This window comes from Cricetulus griseus, chromosome 3 (genome assembly GCF_003668045.3).
Source record: "Cricetulus griseus strain 17A/GY chromosome 3, alternate assembly CriGri-PICRH-1.0, whole genome shotgun sequence".
NCBI classification, from domain to species: Eukaryota; Metazoa; Chordata; class Mammalia; order Rodentia; family Cricetidae; genus Cricetulus; species Cricetulus griseus.
The window spans coordinates 140932772-140949760 of NC_048596.1; the positions used below are offsets into that span (position 1 = coordinate 140932772).

The following is a 16989-nucleotide window of genomic DNA, read 5'->3' on the forward strand; positions in this document are numbered from 1 at the left end:
TTCAAAGAATTCCTTTCCTTGTCCTTTCCATTTCTGTGATGGTTTAAATTACATGACCCCCATAGGCTTGTGCATTTGAATACTTGGTCCCTAGATGTTGATGCTGCTTGGGAAAGCTTGGGAGCTATGGCCCTTGTTGGAGGTTTTATGGAATCAGGGGAAGACTTGGAGAATTTAAAGACTTGAGCCATTTCCAGCTTATTCTCTCTTCTTTGCGCTTGTGACTTAAGATGGGAGCTAGCTTGTTGGAGTATATTCCCTATGGTGGGATGCCATGCTCACTCTTAATGCATAGGAGAGGGGCTTGGTCCTGCCCCAACTTAATATGCAGAATTTGTGGACTCCTCAGGGAGTCTTACCCATGAGGAGGAGTGGATGGAGGAGGGCTGTGGGTGAGGTGGGGTGTGGAGGAGGAATAGGAAGGAGAACTGTGGTTTGAATATAAAATGAAATTTTTAAAAATAAATTAATTTTTAAAAGAAAAACAAAACAACTACAACAAAAAAATGGGTGCTACCGGCTCCTGGTGCTATGCCTTCACTCTAAATTTATAGACCCTTACTGTTGAAACCATAAGACCAAATAAATTCTTTCTTGTATAAGACACCTTGCCTATGGTATTTTATCACAGTAAAAGAAACATAACTAAAATACTTGCATAATTTCGGAAGCTAACTCTACTACAAGCCTTTCCCTTGTTCTGCAGGAAGCATGTTTCTCTTCTCTCTTCTGCTACCTGAATTCCACAGGTTTTAATGTGTTTATGTATGTTTCATTGTTATGTTGTGTAGTGCATTTTGTAATTGTCCTGCCTGGTGTTGGGAGCTTTTGGATTAGTCAAATAATCTCATTCCATCTTTCTATGTCTTGTGGTACTCTAGGTTTATTGGACTCTTTGTTCCTTTCCCATGGTGCCTTTTCACTCTGTTCAGACTTTCAAACTCAAATTCCACTTTGGGTTTCATAATGAATAATTCATATTCACCTGTTGAGTGATTCTTTTTTTGGCTGTGGTCAGCCAATATGTTGCTTCATCTCTTACTATATGGGTCTTTGTATTTCTTTCATTTCTTTTTGATTGTCTCAAAATTTTTCTGACCTGTTTTTAATCTTTCATGCCATCTGCGTTCTCCATGGGAATGTTTATTGTATGAAGTAATAATTATGTTTTCCCATACCTAGTTCTGTTTTAGCTTATTGATTTGTCTCTTCAGACTACTATTGATCTGTTGCATGTGCTATAATTTCTTTTGTAAGCTAGGCATGTTTTATACTAAGCAGATACTGAGAAAAGCATATTATATATTTGGAAATGAATGGCCTTCAGTGTGGAGTATGTTAGCACACTCAGTCAAAAGTTGGGTGAGAGGCTGGAAGCAGCATTCTGCTCTTACAGAGGACCTGATTTCAGTTCCCAACACCTATGTCACATAGCTTACAACTGCCTTTACCCACATATACAAATGCATAAATAAAGTACAAACCCTTAAAATGTCAGGCCATCTTTGTTCCCTGCTTCCCACTTGCTTTGGGATTTTCCTTTCACTCTTCTTAGACAGAATCTTCTACATTGTCTCTTCCTTCATCTCACTCATGAACCTTGACAGTGTTTGTTATGCTGGGTGTTGCAGCAAGGAAGAAGTGAAGTATCATCTGAGGCTTTAACTAAGTCCCAGTCTTAGGGAGGATTCGTGGTTGTGGTTCTTGTTCTGGAAATCATTCTTATTCCTCTTTGAGATGTAATGCAGCCCTTGCCAGGTATTCTCACTTCTCTCCAATCACAGAATGTTCTATCTGTTCCAGATGCCATATCCGCAACCTATAATTGTGGTAGGTTTCTACCTCTGGCTTAGTGAATGGGTTTTGCTGTCCTTGCTCCTATACATTGAAACGTTTTTCATGTAACATGAAGAGGTACAGGCATAGATTTTCTTGCTCTCTCACAGTATCCCATGGGGTGGCTCTTTTCAACCTTTCATAGTCTTTCTTTGGAAGATGTGGTAGTTCTCTTGAGAGAAAAAAATTAAGGGAGAAAGGGAAAAGGTGACTATGGTCACAAAGGGGCTTCAAACTTTCATGGTACCTCATAACTAGCATTAGGCAAATTAGATGCAATTTTATGCTACATGTACTTACTGGATAATAACATGTTTGTTGTACTTTTCCCAGATAAGCAGTGCTTAGAGGCAGCTTTTTGCCACCAGTTTCTATCTTCATAATTTAGATTAGTTGTTTGTCCTGAAAACTTACATCTTCGATGGGTTCAATAAAAGTTGTTAACATGCAATAACTATAGACAAATGAATAGTTTGCTCCAACAGAATGCTCCAATAGGTTGGTCAAGAATAGATTATATCATCCGATGACCCACTTCACCATTCATTATTCCAGCAGGTGCTTCATTCAGACAGATGAATCATGAAAGGATTGGTCTCAGTCAAATTGAAAATTTTTGTAAAATCTTGGAATTTTGAAAAACCTTTAATAAACAGATTGTATCTCTTTGTATTGGGGACTATATTTTTAAACACTGGGCATTTCAGCATAGAGCAGTTTCCAGACTTACAGAAAAATTGCGCAGGTATCATGGGTTCTTTGGCACCTCAGACCCAGTTTCTTCATTCCTATAAATTACTGTAGCACATTTGAAAACCAGATGAGCTAATGTTGAGCATTATTAAGTAAACACCATAATGACCAGGATTCCTCCTTTTCCTCCACAGTTTCCCTTTTAGCAAGGACAGATATCGCTCTGCATTTAGTCATCAAATCTTCCAAGGCTGTGAAAGCCTGTCTGAATCTATTTGGTTTTAGTAAACTTGACAGTTTGAAGGTTCTGGGGAGATTTTTGTTGTTGTTTGTTTTCTGAGACAGGGTTTCTCTGGGTAGCTTTGGAGCCCAGCCTGGAGCCTGCTGTGTAGAACAGGTTGGCCTCAGACTTACAGAGATACCTCTGCCTGTGTTTACTGAGTGCTGGAATTAAAGGCATGCACCACCGCTGCCTGGCAAATCCTAGTAGGAAGGTTTTATGATTGTTAAACTTCTGACAAACAGTGCATGCTGACAGCTTCCTCAGATCCTCCCATCTAGAACCAAGTGGGGAGTTGCAGGGTCTTGGTGACCAACTTTCAGCATGTCTACTGCCTTTTGGAACTTCTCATTTTTGCTATTCTTCACTATGCCTCCACAAATTTTCTTCAAATACTAGTGTCTTGTTGACCTCCAGCCTCCAGTATCTTCTGCATTTTCCTGTGACCATCTCATCTTCTGCATCTTTCAAGATGCCCTCAACCATTAAGATTCTGAGATGATGGCCTCCCCTGTAATCTCATTGGTAGTAAAACTACCAATATGGTGATGTTCAGTGTGTGTATTGTATTCCTATTTCTTATTTTTAACATAAGAGTACAAGTCCCTGGTTCTTCAAACTTTGCAGCTGAAGGCAGAATTCCACACTATTTTTGTATAACATCATTCAATACCCTTGCCCTTTCATCCATTTAGGAACCAACACAGGACTGCTACGTCTGGTAGAAATATAAATGTCCTGAGCATAATTCTAAAGCATAGTCTAAACATAAATGTCTTCAACTTAAACATGAAAGTAAGTGGTTGTATCTGAAGGGGAAATACTTAAACATTAAAATTTACTTTAAAAGATAATTCAGTAATAGCTCCTTAGTAATCCAAATAATTATTCTAAAGTTTTTTCTAGAACTTAATTTTAATGTAATCATATTAGCTAATTAACTTTTTACATGGTTGGTATACTTAAAATTCCCCATGTTTTACTTCTTTTAATAGCTATTACTATTAAACATGGCATTGGGCATGAAGTAAAACCAGATTTTAATAAAGTTATTACATGCTTCTATTTTAAGATATTCAATGCTTTCTCTTTGTTTTAAGTGACTATGAATGTAGGATAATGGAGACATGGAAGAGATGTACACTTCACATGGAGATACGTGTGTCTTCTATAATAGCACAGTGAGGCACAACTGACATTTACCTTGCACCACTCTCTCAAAGTAATGGCATTAGTACAAAGTAAACAGGAGAAGTTTGATTTCTGCTGTTATTAAAGACAAAATACTCTAGAATGACCTAGACCTGTTTGAGGACTAAAGTTTCTTGTGACTCTTGATGAAATTATACAGCATACAGATGGTCTCTAGCAACAATCTCTTATCGAATTACCTGCCACTGAGTAGATGTGCATGTCTGTCCCCTATAAACATCTTTCAGTGTGCCCTTTACACCTCAGTAAAATGTTTGCCAAGTCACAGGCATGCATATCTCCATAGCACCAGCGTTTGGTGCTTTTTCCAATGGGTGTTGCAGTACTTGGAGTCTTCAAATAATTTAGTGTGAAGATTCAATTATAAATCAATTCCCTGCACTGTGTTAACCCATGCATGGCATCTTGATTTGGGGAATGTTTTATTACAGGTGATTATGTTGTCATGACTATCTACTTCGAACTCAGCAGAAGAATGGGATACTTCACTATCCAAACATATATTCCCTGCATACTGACTGTGGTTCTGTCCTGGGTGTCATTTTGGATCAAAAAAGATGCAACACCAGCAAGAACAACATTAGGTAAGTTGCAAAAAAAAACTTTCACTCATCATATTTTGTAATTTTAATACAGAAGCATTCACAAAATACCTTCAGTTGAAGGGAATTCAAATATAATTGATTTAAGAGCTATGTGAACCGGACAGATTTTTTTCCAGTATCCAAGTTAGGTCTCTCTCTCTCTCTCTCTCTCTCTCTCTCTCTCTCTCTCTCTCTCTCTCTCTCTGTGTGTGTGTGTGTGTGTGTGTGTGTGTGTGTGTGTGTGTGTGTGCCTTCAGGTATTTGATTTTTATAAAAGTCACTCGTTAGGATGTATAAATTATCCAGATCCTAATTAGTGCCTCACTATAAGAAGATTCTTGTGTTATTGTTTCTTAGGATGGGCTCCATATAAGAAATAAGCTGTGGTGCATTAGCAAGGGCCATGGTGGATGGAACATAATCTCCCAGTCCAACCAAGTTAACTTTGTTTCAGGCTTATGGCATGGGGGATAAAGGCCTGTCATGTAGCTGTGCTAATTGTCACCGACTGACTAGACATCATAAATCTTGGTTGCAATTGTAATGGTGCTGTATAGTGGAAGATATCCTCAGTGTTGCTCTCAGCTGTTACACAGGAACATCTGTTTGTTCAGTGGGTTGTTGATTTATTTTGGCCACAGGATACAATCTGATCCAACTTAAAGTCTTAGTGTACATGTTCCTAACTGCCCCCCTCCCTGTCTCTAAAGTAGACTCCCAGGTTTGCTTTCATGGTGGTCTCGGTGCGGCAGAAACTCCAAAGCCTGCTTCAGGGCTCAAATATACTCTGCTTCTTAATTTGTCTCTGAAGGTTTTGGAGACTCAGATCCCAAGACTTTCATACCGTGACCAAGGAGCTCTCTGGCTAAGAGTACATCTAAAGCCCAGCATGCACATCAGTCATTCTTATTTGGAAAATGTCCCAGTTGGAAAATAACAGAATAAAGCTTTTACATCTTGTTAAGACCCCAAATTATTTTTTTGAGACTCTACTACATGAAAACTTCTGTCATGGTCCCATACCTGACCAAAAGTATGAAACTGACTAATTCAAAGATCCTGCTAGGCCCTGAACCTCACCTTGGCAGCTCAGTAGAGCTGACCCTGTTGGCAGGGGCGTGGATGAACCATCCCCAAGGGTGTGAGTGTGGGAGATCCAGCCCCATTTCTTGTCTGTTTTGTGGCAGCGTGGGCGAAGGGAAGATGTTCCTGCCCCAGGCCCTTGCCCCTCACCACCTGCAGCAGATAAGGGACATGACCCTCCCTCCCCCTTACCAGCTGCAGCACTCAGGAAAGCTAGTCCTGCACCTCACCTGGGCATCAAAGTAGGACTGAGCCTGTTGACAGCCAGGTGAGCCTAGCACTGAGAACCTGAGCATGGGAGATCTAGGCCCATCCCTCAGCTGCTGTATGGGGGCGTGGGTGAGAGAAAGATACCACACACCCACACACGCATGCACGCACGCACGCACGCATGCACGCACGCAGGCATGCACGCACGCACGCACTCCTTGGCTGCCTGTGGAAGTTAGGAGAGCTGACCCTGATGTCTTAAGAATGGGAGGGCTGTTAATGTTCTTTACCAGTTGGTACCAGTTAATGTCCTGGGAAACACAGTAGAGCTGGCCCTGGTGGTGCAGGTGTGAATGAGCTGGCTCCGAGGGCATGAAAACAGGAGAGCTGATCCCACCCCTTGCTCCTTGTTGTGAAAGGTGAACTAGCTGGGGCAGTGTTGGAGAGCTCACCCTGGTGGTGGGGATGGGGGAGAGCTGGGGGTCTGACCAAACCTGTAACTAAGCCTCAAAATCAGGGTTAAGAGTTGGTGGAGCACGTGAAGGAGCAGGTCCTGCAGATTCAAAGCTTCAGGATCTCCACGACACTGGGAACAACAGGATATCCAAGAAGAGTCCCAGTGAGGGCCCAATATCAATAGTATAGCAGAAACCAGAGACCTCTAATCAGACAAATGACTCCTTGGCATGAACACTTGCAAGTAAAGACATATGGACAAAAGGGTTTACTGTGTGACTCACCATGTCACACTACAGCTTCCACAACCAGATTTTTCTTTTTCTTTATTTTTTCTCTCCTTTTCTTTTTTCCTCTTAAATTTTATTATATTTCATTTTGGGGGAGGAAGTTGCAAGGGTAGAGAGTGAATACAAAGAAATGGGGAGATAAATGGGATCGAGATAAATGCTGTGAAAGACACAAAGAATAAGTAAAAAGAAAAGTTTTTAAAATGAAAAAAGCTACGATCCTGCTAGACGAGGAATCTGATGTCATTCTCTATTTGGCAATTTATGCTATATAATATATGCTTCCCCTATGTGTATCTATCTATCTATGGCATGTATAGAGAACATGTTAAATAGATTCTTAATAGTTTTGAAATTAAATTTTAATTTGCTATGGCCTAAATTCAGCACTGAAATATACATTTTTAAAAAATAATTTTAACTTTTAAACACTAAGACCTGCCCATATTTGCTCTGTATTATTTTGAAAGACCAAGAAGCATTTATTTTTATGATAAATAGCCATTAACATTTACTTATAAATGTTTGTCAGGCTCCCACATAACAACATAATTTAAGATTATAAAGATTATAAAATCTGTACTAGTCATGGAATATTAATAAATATAAGATAAATAATGTGTTTGAGGGTTTGTTAAATAAATAATGTAAAATATCAAAATCCCAACTCAGCAAACCTGTTCTACAGAGGGGAACATCCACTTCCCATAGAGTACATATTACCATAGTACACCTAGGCAGGACAGCCTTGATTGAAAGACTTTTCTGACCAATGTTGTATCTTCTGTTCTCAGCAGTCTTTGGCCAGCTCTGTCTCCTTTCACTGAAGAGAAAACTTGTGTTGGCAAATTCCCCAAAGCACGCACACACACACACACACACACACACACACACACACACACACACACATATATATATATATATATATATATATATATATATATTAGGATTATGTGCACATATGTGTGTCTCTGTGTGTGGTACCCAAAGAGGCAAGAAAAAGACATCAGATCATCTTGGGCTACAATAGACTGACTCTATCTCAAAAGGAAAAAGCATGAACTCAAATATGTGGCTTATCACTTACATTCAATGGATTGTCATCCTTGAAATATTAAAATCAGAAGGTTTTGTCCATTCAAACCCTGTGCCCATAGAAAATACACTTCCAAAATCATGCTGTACTAAAGATATGTTAAGTGAAACAAAAACTGAAATTCTTGTTCCGGAAGACCAGAAACTACAGAAAAAAATACTCAAATTAATTAGACTAATGAAAACAAATACAAAATCAAATACAAAAGAGTGCAAATCAGTAGAAATGGCAAATACATAATTAATACAAAAACATTGGTTCCTCAGCCAAGCCTTGAGGTGCAGGCCTGTAATTCCCCCAGTGGCAGGAGAATCATAAGTTCAAGGCTACTCTGGGCTACAGATGAGTTAAGGGAAAGTCTAGGCAATTTAGTGAATAGCTTGGAGCTTACATCCTGATCCATATGTGTGAGGCAGAGAGAGCTAACTAGACATAGCATAGACTTTTGAAACCTTAAAGCCTTCCTCTAGTGGCACACCTCTCCCAGAAAGGCCACACTTGCTAATCCTTCCCAAACAGTTCCACCAACTGGGCACCAATTATTCAAACATATGAGCAATTGGGGCCATTCTTATCCAAACCATCACAAGTAATGTATACAAATAAAAACATAAAACCCAGCAAAAGTATAGAGTACTCACAGCATGCGCACACACACACACACACACATACACAGAGAGAGAGAGGGGGGAGAGGGAGGGAGGGAGGGAGGAGGGAGGGAGGGAGAGAGAGAGAGAGAGAGAGAGAGAGAGAGAGAGAGAGAGAGAGCAATGCTCTCCATGTGCTGTGGCTTGAATCTGAAATGCTGCCTATGAACTATGGTTTGACTATTATCTCTGGGGTGCTACTGCCATGGAGCCTTTAAGAGGAGAGGTCTGACTGCTAGAAGTAGGTTGCCAGGAATGGGCCTCTGAAGGCTACACCCAATTCTAATTCCAGCCCCATTCTCTGCTGCATTATTCAGTCTCCATGTGAGGAACTCTACAACATCCTTCCTGTTGTGATTCCAATGTGAAAGCTCCCCCAGATTATCATAGTAGTGCTTTTGGGGAAGTTCAAAAACTTTTGGGCATGAGTCTTAACTAGTGCATATATTTGTTGAGGGAATGGGGTGCTAGCTTAGCCTTGCTTCTCAGAGCTCCCTGCTTCATCATCTGCTAAGGTGTGAACAGACCATGTAACAAGTTCCCACCTCCATGAGCCTAGCCCTGGCTGTCATACCATTTCTGCCATGATGTACTAATACTCCCTATACCATGAACCAAAAAAAAAAGATCTTTCTTCCCTTAAGTTTTGTGTGCCAGATGATTAATGACAGTGAAGAAAAAACAAACTGATGAGTTATGTCTATGCTTTGATGGTAGAAATCCCTGCAGCTCGTAAATCTGGCACAGAGCCCACATACAAAATTTACTTTCCATGTAACAAAAATTAGCACTACATGGGACACACTTAGATAGTAAAATCAAAGGTGTGCAATTTCTGTAAGAAAACTTACAAACCTAATATTAGATTACATTAAAAAATTCTCAAAATACCAAAAAGTTTTCATGAAGAAAACAGCAATATTTGGGACACAAAATATACTTAAACAAATATGTACTTCATGTTACTGGACAATATACACCACCAAGAAAGTTTACCAATTATATATATATATATATATATATATATATATATATATATATAAAGGTATCTTCTATGATGTAAATTCCTTCCCATTTATCTTCGGTAAAATTGTATGGGGCTAGGAGAAATGTTATAATTATGATGATTTATAATTATTGTAGAATAATACTTTTCATCACAGAAGCTAATTCCACATATATCCAAAATGTAACTACAAGTCACAGAGCATACCATAAAACGTCAGTTTGGAGGTGGCAGAGGTGTTAGCATTTTCTGATCAGGATTCTGAAATATCAGCCAGAACATGCCTTGATGAGTACACTTGAGGTAAATGAAAACAGAAGCACAGATCAACAAGGCAGTGTCATGCACTGGAGAACCAAATACAGGTTTAGGACAGAAAATAACTCACAAATTGAGCATGCCAGGGGAAAAGATCTGAGAAGAGAAAATAGACTGAGAAAATATAAACACATTGACCCCAGGGCTTGTGAAATACCAAGGAACAAAGTCTTAATATTTCTACTGTGGATGGCCCAGATAAAAACCCATAAGGCTGAAAATGTACTCAAAGAAATAGTGGCTTAACATCACTCCATTAAAAAAAAAAAAAAAAAAAAGAAGACAAATGTGCATATTCATGAGGCTAAGTAAATTCCAAACAAGATAAATCCAAAGAATTTCAAGATAAGACAGATTATAACCAAACTCAAAAATGGAAAAATCCTTGAAAGTAATAGAGAAAAAGATAGACTACTTCCCACAGGACATCACAGGCTGGATGATAGTGGGTTCTTGTTGAAGCCATAGTGGGACGAAGGAAACAGACTCTCAACCTGAAGTCTACAAGCATTCAGGATCTAATGTAACTTGAAAGAAGCCTTAACTGTTTAAAGAAAATGTTTAGGATGCCTACATTCCAACCACAAAAAGGGAAAACAATAAGATGTCTACATTTTGTTGAAATGGGGGTATATCCTGTATACACACTAGTTGAATGACCCCTTGCTAAACAGTGTGATATGCACTCAAAGATGTCATAGGGACTGTAGGTGCCAACAAGCAATGTAAAAAAATGTAAAACACAAAAATGAAGCACAAAACGAAACATGATCATGTGTTCTAAGTATTAATAACTATGTGTTATGAGAACTACAGAAGTGACACAATTACAACAGAGAAATTAACAATGGAAAGTGTGAAAACTGGTCCATGGGTATTTTCAGAGAAGGCATCTCAGAAAGAGTGATGCTGGGACTGAGTATAGAAGGGAAGGAGTTTACACAGTGAGTGGGCAGAAAGCGTGAAGCAGGAGACAACATGGAGTACAACACAGCATAGGGCATACGGGAAGGTTAGAGGCTGCCTCTTTATCTAAAAATATCTAAAAGGTGAAATTCCAAACAAACACTGAATTGTTAAAATCTTACACGTGTTCCTTAATATAGGATTGTGTTATGTTCCCATAACCCATCAGAAGTTTGAAATGCAACTGGGGAATAGACTGAATGTGTATTTCCAGCTTCCTGGCCCTCCATGTCACCTTGCACACTTTGGTGTTGGTAGCTCTCTTCCGAACTGCTGCTGACTATGAGCTGCTCTACCATGGCCAAGTGTCATGGAGCAACTGCCACATATCACTTGCCTGGGACAACACTCAGAGTCAATGTTAAAACTCTGCTTGTTTCTTAATTTGCATCACTTTTGGCCTTTCAGTCTGATGCACTGTCCTCTTACAAGCTGAAAACTGTCCCCTCTGCAGGCATCACCACAGTGCTAACCATGACCACACTCAGCACCATTGCCAGGAAGTCCCTGCCTCGGGTGTCCTACGTCACTGCCATGGACCTCTTTGTGACCGTGTGCTTCTTGTTTGTCTTTGCTGCACTGATGGAGTATGCCACCCTCAACTACTACTCCAGCTGTCGAAAGCCAGCCATCAGGAAGAAGAAGACATCGGTGAGTGGCTAGGATAGCCAAGGTTTCTCGGGAGGGCAGTTTAAGGTAAATGTGTCATGAAATGCTGTTATGTCCTTAAGAACCTTAGAAAATAAGATCGCATTGTGGATGGGCAACAGTGTCAGCGACTGCTGTTGACAGGGCTAGGAGTGGGCTTACTTTCGAGACTGCAGAGTTACAAGGCCACTTTCCAACTCTACTTTTCTTTTTGTTTCTGCAGTTATTACATCCAGATTCCACAAGATGGATTCCTGATCGAATAAGCCTACAAGCACCCTCTGTATGTACAGATTTACAGTTGCCAGTAGTTCTGGGAATTCTGACTAAACTAAGCTTGCACCGAAAGATGTGTCCTTCGTAAATGTGTGCATTGAATTCAAATGAGTGCTGCATTTGATCAATTAAAATGTTTTATTGCTATAAACAACCAAATTAGAACACTCTCACGCAATAGGGAAAACATCCTAAACTGTCTACATGGGTAGCCTGATGTACATGCATGCTTCTGGCTAGACTGCAGACATCTGAGTTCTATGTATTCATGCACACTGAGAAACTAAATGACATTTGCTGAGCCATCTCTCCAACCCAAACTTCTGTTTTAAGTAGCAATCTCCCAGGCCTTTATGTTAATTGTTGTTACATTTTATAGACCATCTGAAATGCCTATAGTTATATATTGAATATAATTGGGGATATTAGCCTTTGGTGTGCAATGTGATGTTTATTCTAGGTTTCACATCACTGTCATGAACTGTTTTTTTTTCTTTTTGCTTTTCTTTTCTTACTCCCTCCCCACCATTATTTACCCTGCTTGCATGTCCTTCTTCCCTCACAAATAACATGACTCCCTCACTTGCTTTTGAGCACTTCTGAGATAGTATGTACCTAAGTATCAACTCATTTTATGTTCACAAGTGAAACTGAGTGTAGTGAAATCAATCCCAATAGCTGCAATTAAGAAGGAAACTGGAATGAAATTTTAGGAGTGTCATTTAAAATCGCCAATCTAAGTACCATTTTTTGTCCTGTGCAATGTTTGTATGGAGTCATGACTTTTATTCCTTGATTTATATCCTAATTACACTGAATGTTTCCTGCCACCTGAACATCATGTCTGGTTCCTAAAGCTTAACAATAATGCCTTCCATTTTTTGCATCTCAACCATTTTTTGTGAGGAAATATATATCATCTTTATGGTGGGTCTTTTGTCAGAAGAGTAGTGGGCAAGCATCTTGTCATCCCTGAGAAGCCAGCAGCAAATGCTTCCAATGAGTGTTAGACAAAGCCATAGAGATGTGAGGTACAGGGTGACAGCCACCAATCAGAAGTAATAGCCTGAGGCCCCAGGGGCAGTCTTCACACACAGACAGATGCCTGAGTGTTAAGGGAAAATATTAATGTCTTTGGTGTAGAAATGATTCTACTGAAAGAAAGGGGAACTCCTTTAACTCAGAGTAAAGGGGAAGTCTCCCCCTCAAAAGAAAACTGTGGACAAAAGGGAAAGGTTAATGATCTAGATGAAGTTATAAAGACAATTTACAACAAAAGGTGCTACTGAAGATAAGAAGGCACACTAAGGTTGACAGTCAACTAAGGCCCACACAGCCACAGAGGGAGAGTGGGGAAGAGAGCCTTTGCCCATTGGACTCTTATTTTATTTTATTCCCAGAAATAATAAAACCCAAATGAGAAGTCTCCAAGGGATAAGGACAGAACCAGGTTGACCCAAGTTGCCCACACTGCCCTGTGTCTCAGTTCCCTAACTTGTTAAATGCAAAGCTAATGTTCTTCACAGAATTCTGGAAACTAGTGTTCCACAGAGGACATGGGCCCGTGTCATATGCATGATGAAAGAGGAGGAAGTCACACACTGGGTGGGCCAAAGATGACACTGAGAGAAGCATCCATTAAATCTCTTTGGGGCATAGTTTAAATCCTTGAGGAAAAAATGAGCAGGAACATAAAGAGAAGTGTTTGTACAACACACAATACAGCTACAGAGGGCTTGTCACATAAGTTCTAGCTCAGTGCTGTGAAGTGGAACTCATTTCAAATTGGAAGGCTATCAAGCCCTGGAGCTCTACTGACAATGGCACAGAGTTTCTACTGGGCTTTGGTAACCCAGATCTTCACTTCCCTAAATTGTAAAAAGAAATAGAGATTTCTCATGTCCCAAGAACCCTGCTTTTCCTGTAATCCCCAAAGTTACCATCTCTAATGATTTCTCTCTATCATTAGACAATTCTGGTGCCTAGCCTGGCTCAGTATCTTCCCTCAAGGTCCATTTTCTCCTCTATCCACAGCCCACATTCATACCATTACTGAAGGACTAAATGATACATAGGGTTGATGAACTGAGTGGATGAATTCCTGTCTGAAAAATGCCAAAGCACATGTGTAAGAAAACTTCTGTGGACCCCAGACAGACAGCCAGGAAACCAGCATAGGACCAATCCAGACCTCCTGAATATGGGTGTCAGTTAGGAGGCCTGGGCAATCTATGGGACCTCTGGACATTGGATCAGTATTTATCCCTAGTAGATGAATGGACTTTGGGAGCCCCTTCCACACAGATGGATACTCTCTCAGCCTAGACACATGGGGGAGGGTCTAGGCCCTGCTCCAAATGATATGACAGACTTTGAAGATCCCCATGGAAGGCCTCACCCTCCCTGGGGAGTAGAAAAGGGATGGGTCAGGGGGTTCCCTGGGAGGCAGGGGAGGAGGGGAAGCAATGGGAACTGGGATTGACATGTAAAACAAGATTGTTTCTAATTTAAATAAAAAAGAAATTTTAATGAGATAAAAAGAATATAAAGACAAAAAATAAAATAAAGAAACCTCCTAATAGATTTATTGTCTAATAAAGATAGATTTTCCCAAATGGAGCTTGTCAGAAAGGCATTTATTCCTCAGATACACTGAGTAATTGACAGAAACAACTCTGGTGCTTTTGATATACACTTGGGCTTCAGAGTCATGAGGATAGATGGTGCATGTCCTCTCTGGAGCTGGGCACAGCAAGTCCTCCACTCTGCTAATGCCCCAGAGCTGTGGACGCCGCTACACAGAGGTGCTCTGAAGACTCCTAGTGAACACTGGGTGCAAAGCATCCTGCCTGCAGCTGGACTCTCTCCGACATACATGGACACACATGCTTCCCATGTGCAAGGCTCACGAGGCTTCATGGAAGAACTCTGGCTACTTAACACTTCTGTCCATTTGTCCCATTTGTCATGCTGCATAGCCACAAATCTAACCATCAGAATTAAATTCCAAAAACACAGATAAGTGTGACTGCCTATGTAAGGAACAGTTCTAAGGACTCTGACAAGGCTGAGTGCATTCTGTGTGGCATGGCTCTCTTAGCAAGTTAGAATGAGCTTATTCTCAGCATTGTGGCAACCATGGCCAGAGGAGCCACCACCTACTCAGGCAGCTCAGAAATGGGTCCCCAGAACTGGGCACAGTGGTATAGGCCTGGGATCTGAGAGGACTGAAGGAGAAAGGGCAGTCAGGGGTATGCACTAAGTTCCAGGCTAGGTTAGTCTTTTTAATGTTTGAGTTTATAATATAATTACATTATTTCCCTTCCCCTTCCTCCTTCCAAGTTCTCCCCATATACCCCTCCTTTCCATTTTTCAAATTCATGGTCTCTTCTGTCTCTAATTGTTGTTACAGCATATATATATTGTATGTTACAGCATATATATATATATATATATATATATATATATATATATGTGTGTGTGTGTGTTACAACAATATATATATATGCATACACCCACACACAAATTAGGATTATCCTGCTACTGCACCATTAGAGTAATCGCGCCATGCTAGTCATATTTGCAGTTCATAGACATTATAGCTGGGTATAACTGATGGGTAGCTCCCTCCTTTGGAAGTTCAACTGGTACTTTTTGGTATCCTGAAAGCTAGTCCAGAGGGAGGAGGCTTTCAGGTCAGTTCCAGTTCAGGAATATCTGGGGCCTACATCTGAAGTATACTGTATCTTCAGCAGGGTCTTCAGATTTGCCTCCCACCCCTTGTTGTTAACAAAACCAATAGGAATAGGCTATATGTTTTGGTAGGCTCTTAAACAACCTGATCAACAATATGAAAGAGGACTTCTCATATCTGAAGTTAAGGGGCTAGTATATTTTTCAGATGTGCAAATCCTTCCAATTACCTTCCACTGTTTAGTCAGACTTAACAGCACCTTTCCCTAATGGAATTCAGTGTAGAGTTTGATTAATAGCTCTTGAGGAGTGGACAACTGTCTGAAAACCTGGGGGGTTCCACTGAAAGCCTCTTCTCAAGTGGACGATACCTCTCAGTTCTGAAAGAACAGCAAGTCTTAAACTCCACATTTCCTCCTACATTGACTTTTCGGAGGCAGGAGGACAGCTTGGGAATAGAGTATTCCAGTCACATGTGTTCAAACTCTCTTTTCCTAGATTGCATGTAGTAACAGTGCTGTCTCACCATTTGAATACATAATACCCGATACAATTTGCTAATCAGAATAGGTGCCATGTTTATCTTCCCATGCTGTAATATCCATATGCTTTAAAGTTAAGGAACAAATCCTTAAATTTGTACATATTTGCTATAAGGTAACAGAATTGAGACTTGAAATGGCTAACACATTTTGAAAATTTGTGGCCCTCCCTCCCCCAAAATCTGGGACATAAAGTTTTAAAACTGCAACATGGTTTTCCTTGTTCACTGAGCTGCAATGGTGCAAAAACAGGTTGTGCCCGGTGCTATGTAAATGTGGGGAAGGCTCGGCCTGCATCCTTCTAGTCTAGAAGCAGACATGAGATATACCTGTTGCTCAATGCACCTCAGCTGTTCTTACCTGCCTTTCACAATTGCTCTGCTATTCTTGTGCCTGCAGAACTATTCCCTCCTGGACATGAGGCCTCCACCACCAGTGATGATCACATTAAACAATTCCATGTACTGGCAGGAGTTTGAGGACACCTGTGTCTATGAGTGTCTGGATGGCAAAGACTGCCAGAGCTTCTTCTGCTGCTATGAAGAGTGCAAGTCGGGCTCTTGGAGGAGAGGCCGAATTCACATCGATGTCTCAGAGCTGGACTCATACTCCCGGGTCTTCTTCCCAACGTCCTTCCTGCTATTCAACCTGGTCTATTGGGTTGGATACCTGTATCTTTAAGTGCTGCTCTAAAGGATGACCGGAGTACTTGATTTACGTTTTTCCTTCCCCTATCCCCAGACAAGTAGTGACCAACCAAAACGTAGCAGGGAAGGACACTACTCAAGTTTGTTATGTAATCTTTCAGCAGCACAGGAAGTACTGGGAAGGTATTCCTTATAAATATTTCACTCACACACACTCACATGTGCGTGTGCACTTACACACACACAAACACACACACAAACAGAGCAATTGCATTTTAAAGTGATATTCTTGCTAATCCCCTCTTGGACCTGTAGTTTGATATTTATGAATGGCCTTGGATACTAGAAACTGCCAGTTACCATGCAAGGACACCTGTAAAACATGCAAACAAATATCCAGAGGTTCTCTCAGGCCCCCACCCTTATGTATCTTCCCTTTGTGCTCCTTGGCACCAGTGCCTGTGTGTACAGCATCTCCCTTAATGGAGATGCACTGAGCTGACCTC

At 40.6% G+C, this 16989-nt stretch overlaps 1 protein-coding gene across 1 annotated transcript in view; it reads left to right on the forward strand.

The window, feature by feature from the left end:
- The window catches only part of Gabrg3 (gamma-aminobutyric acid type A receptor subunit gamma3), a 570299-nt gene extending 553782 nt beyond the window's left edge, over positions 1-16517 (forward strand). The window contains exons 7-10 of the mRNA XM_035441393.1: positions 4453-4605; positions 11132-11328; positions 11549-11608; positions 16236-16517. Of these exons, the coding sequence (XP_035297284.1) occupies positions 4453-4605; positions 11132-11328; positions 11549-11608; positions 16236-16517 (692 nt within the window). The remainder of the gene's footprint in view (positions 1-4452; positions 4606-11131; positions 11329-11548; positions 11609-16235) is intronic.
- Positions 16518-16989: the final 472 nt, after the last annotated feature.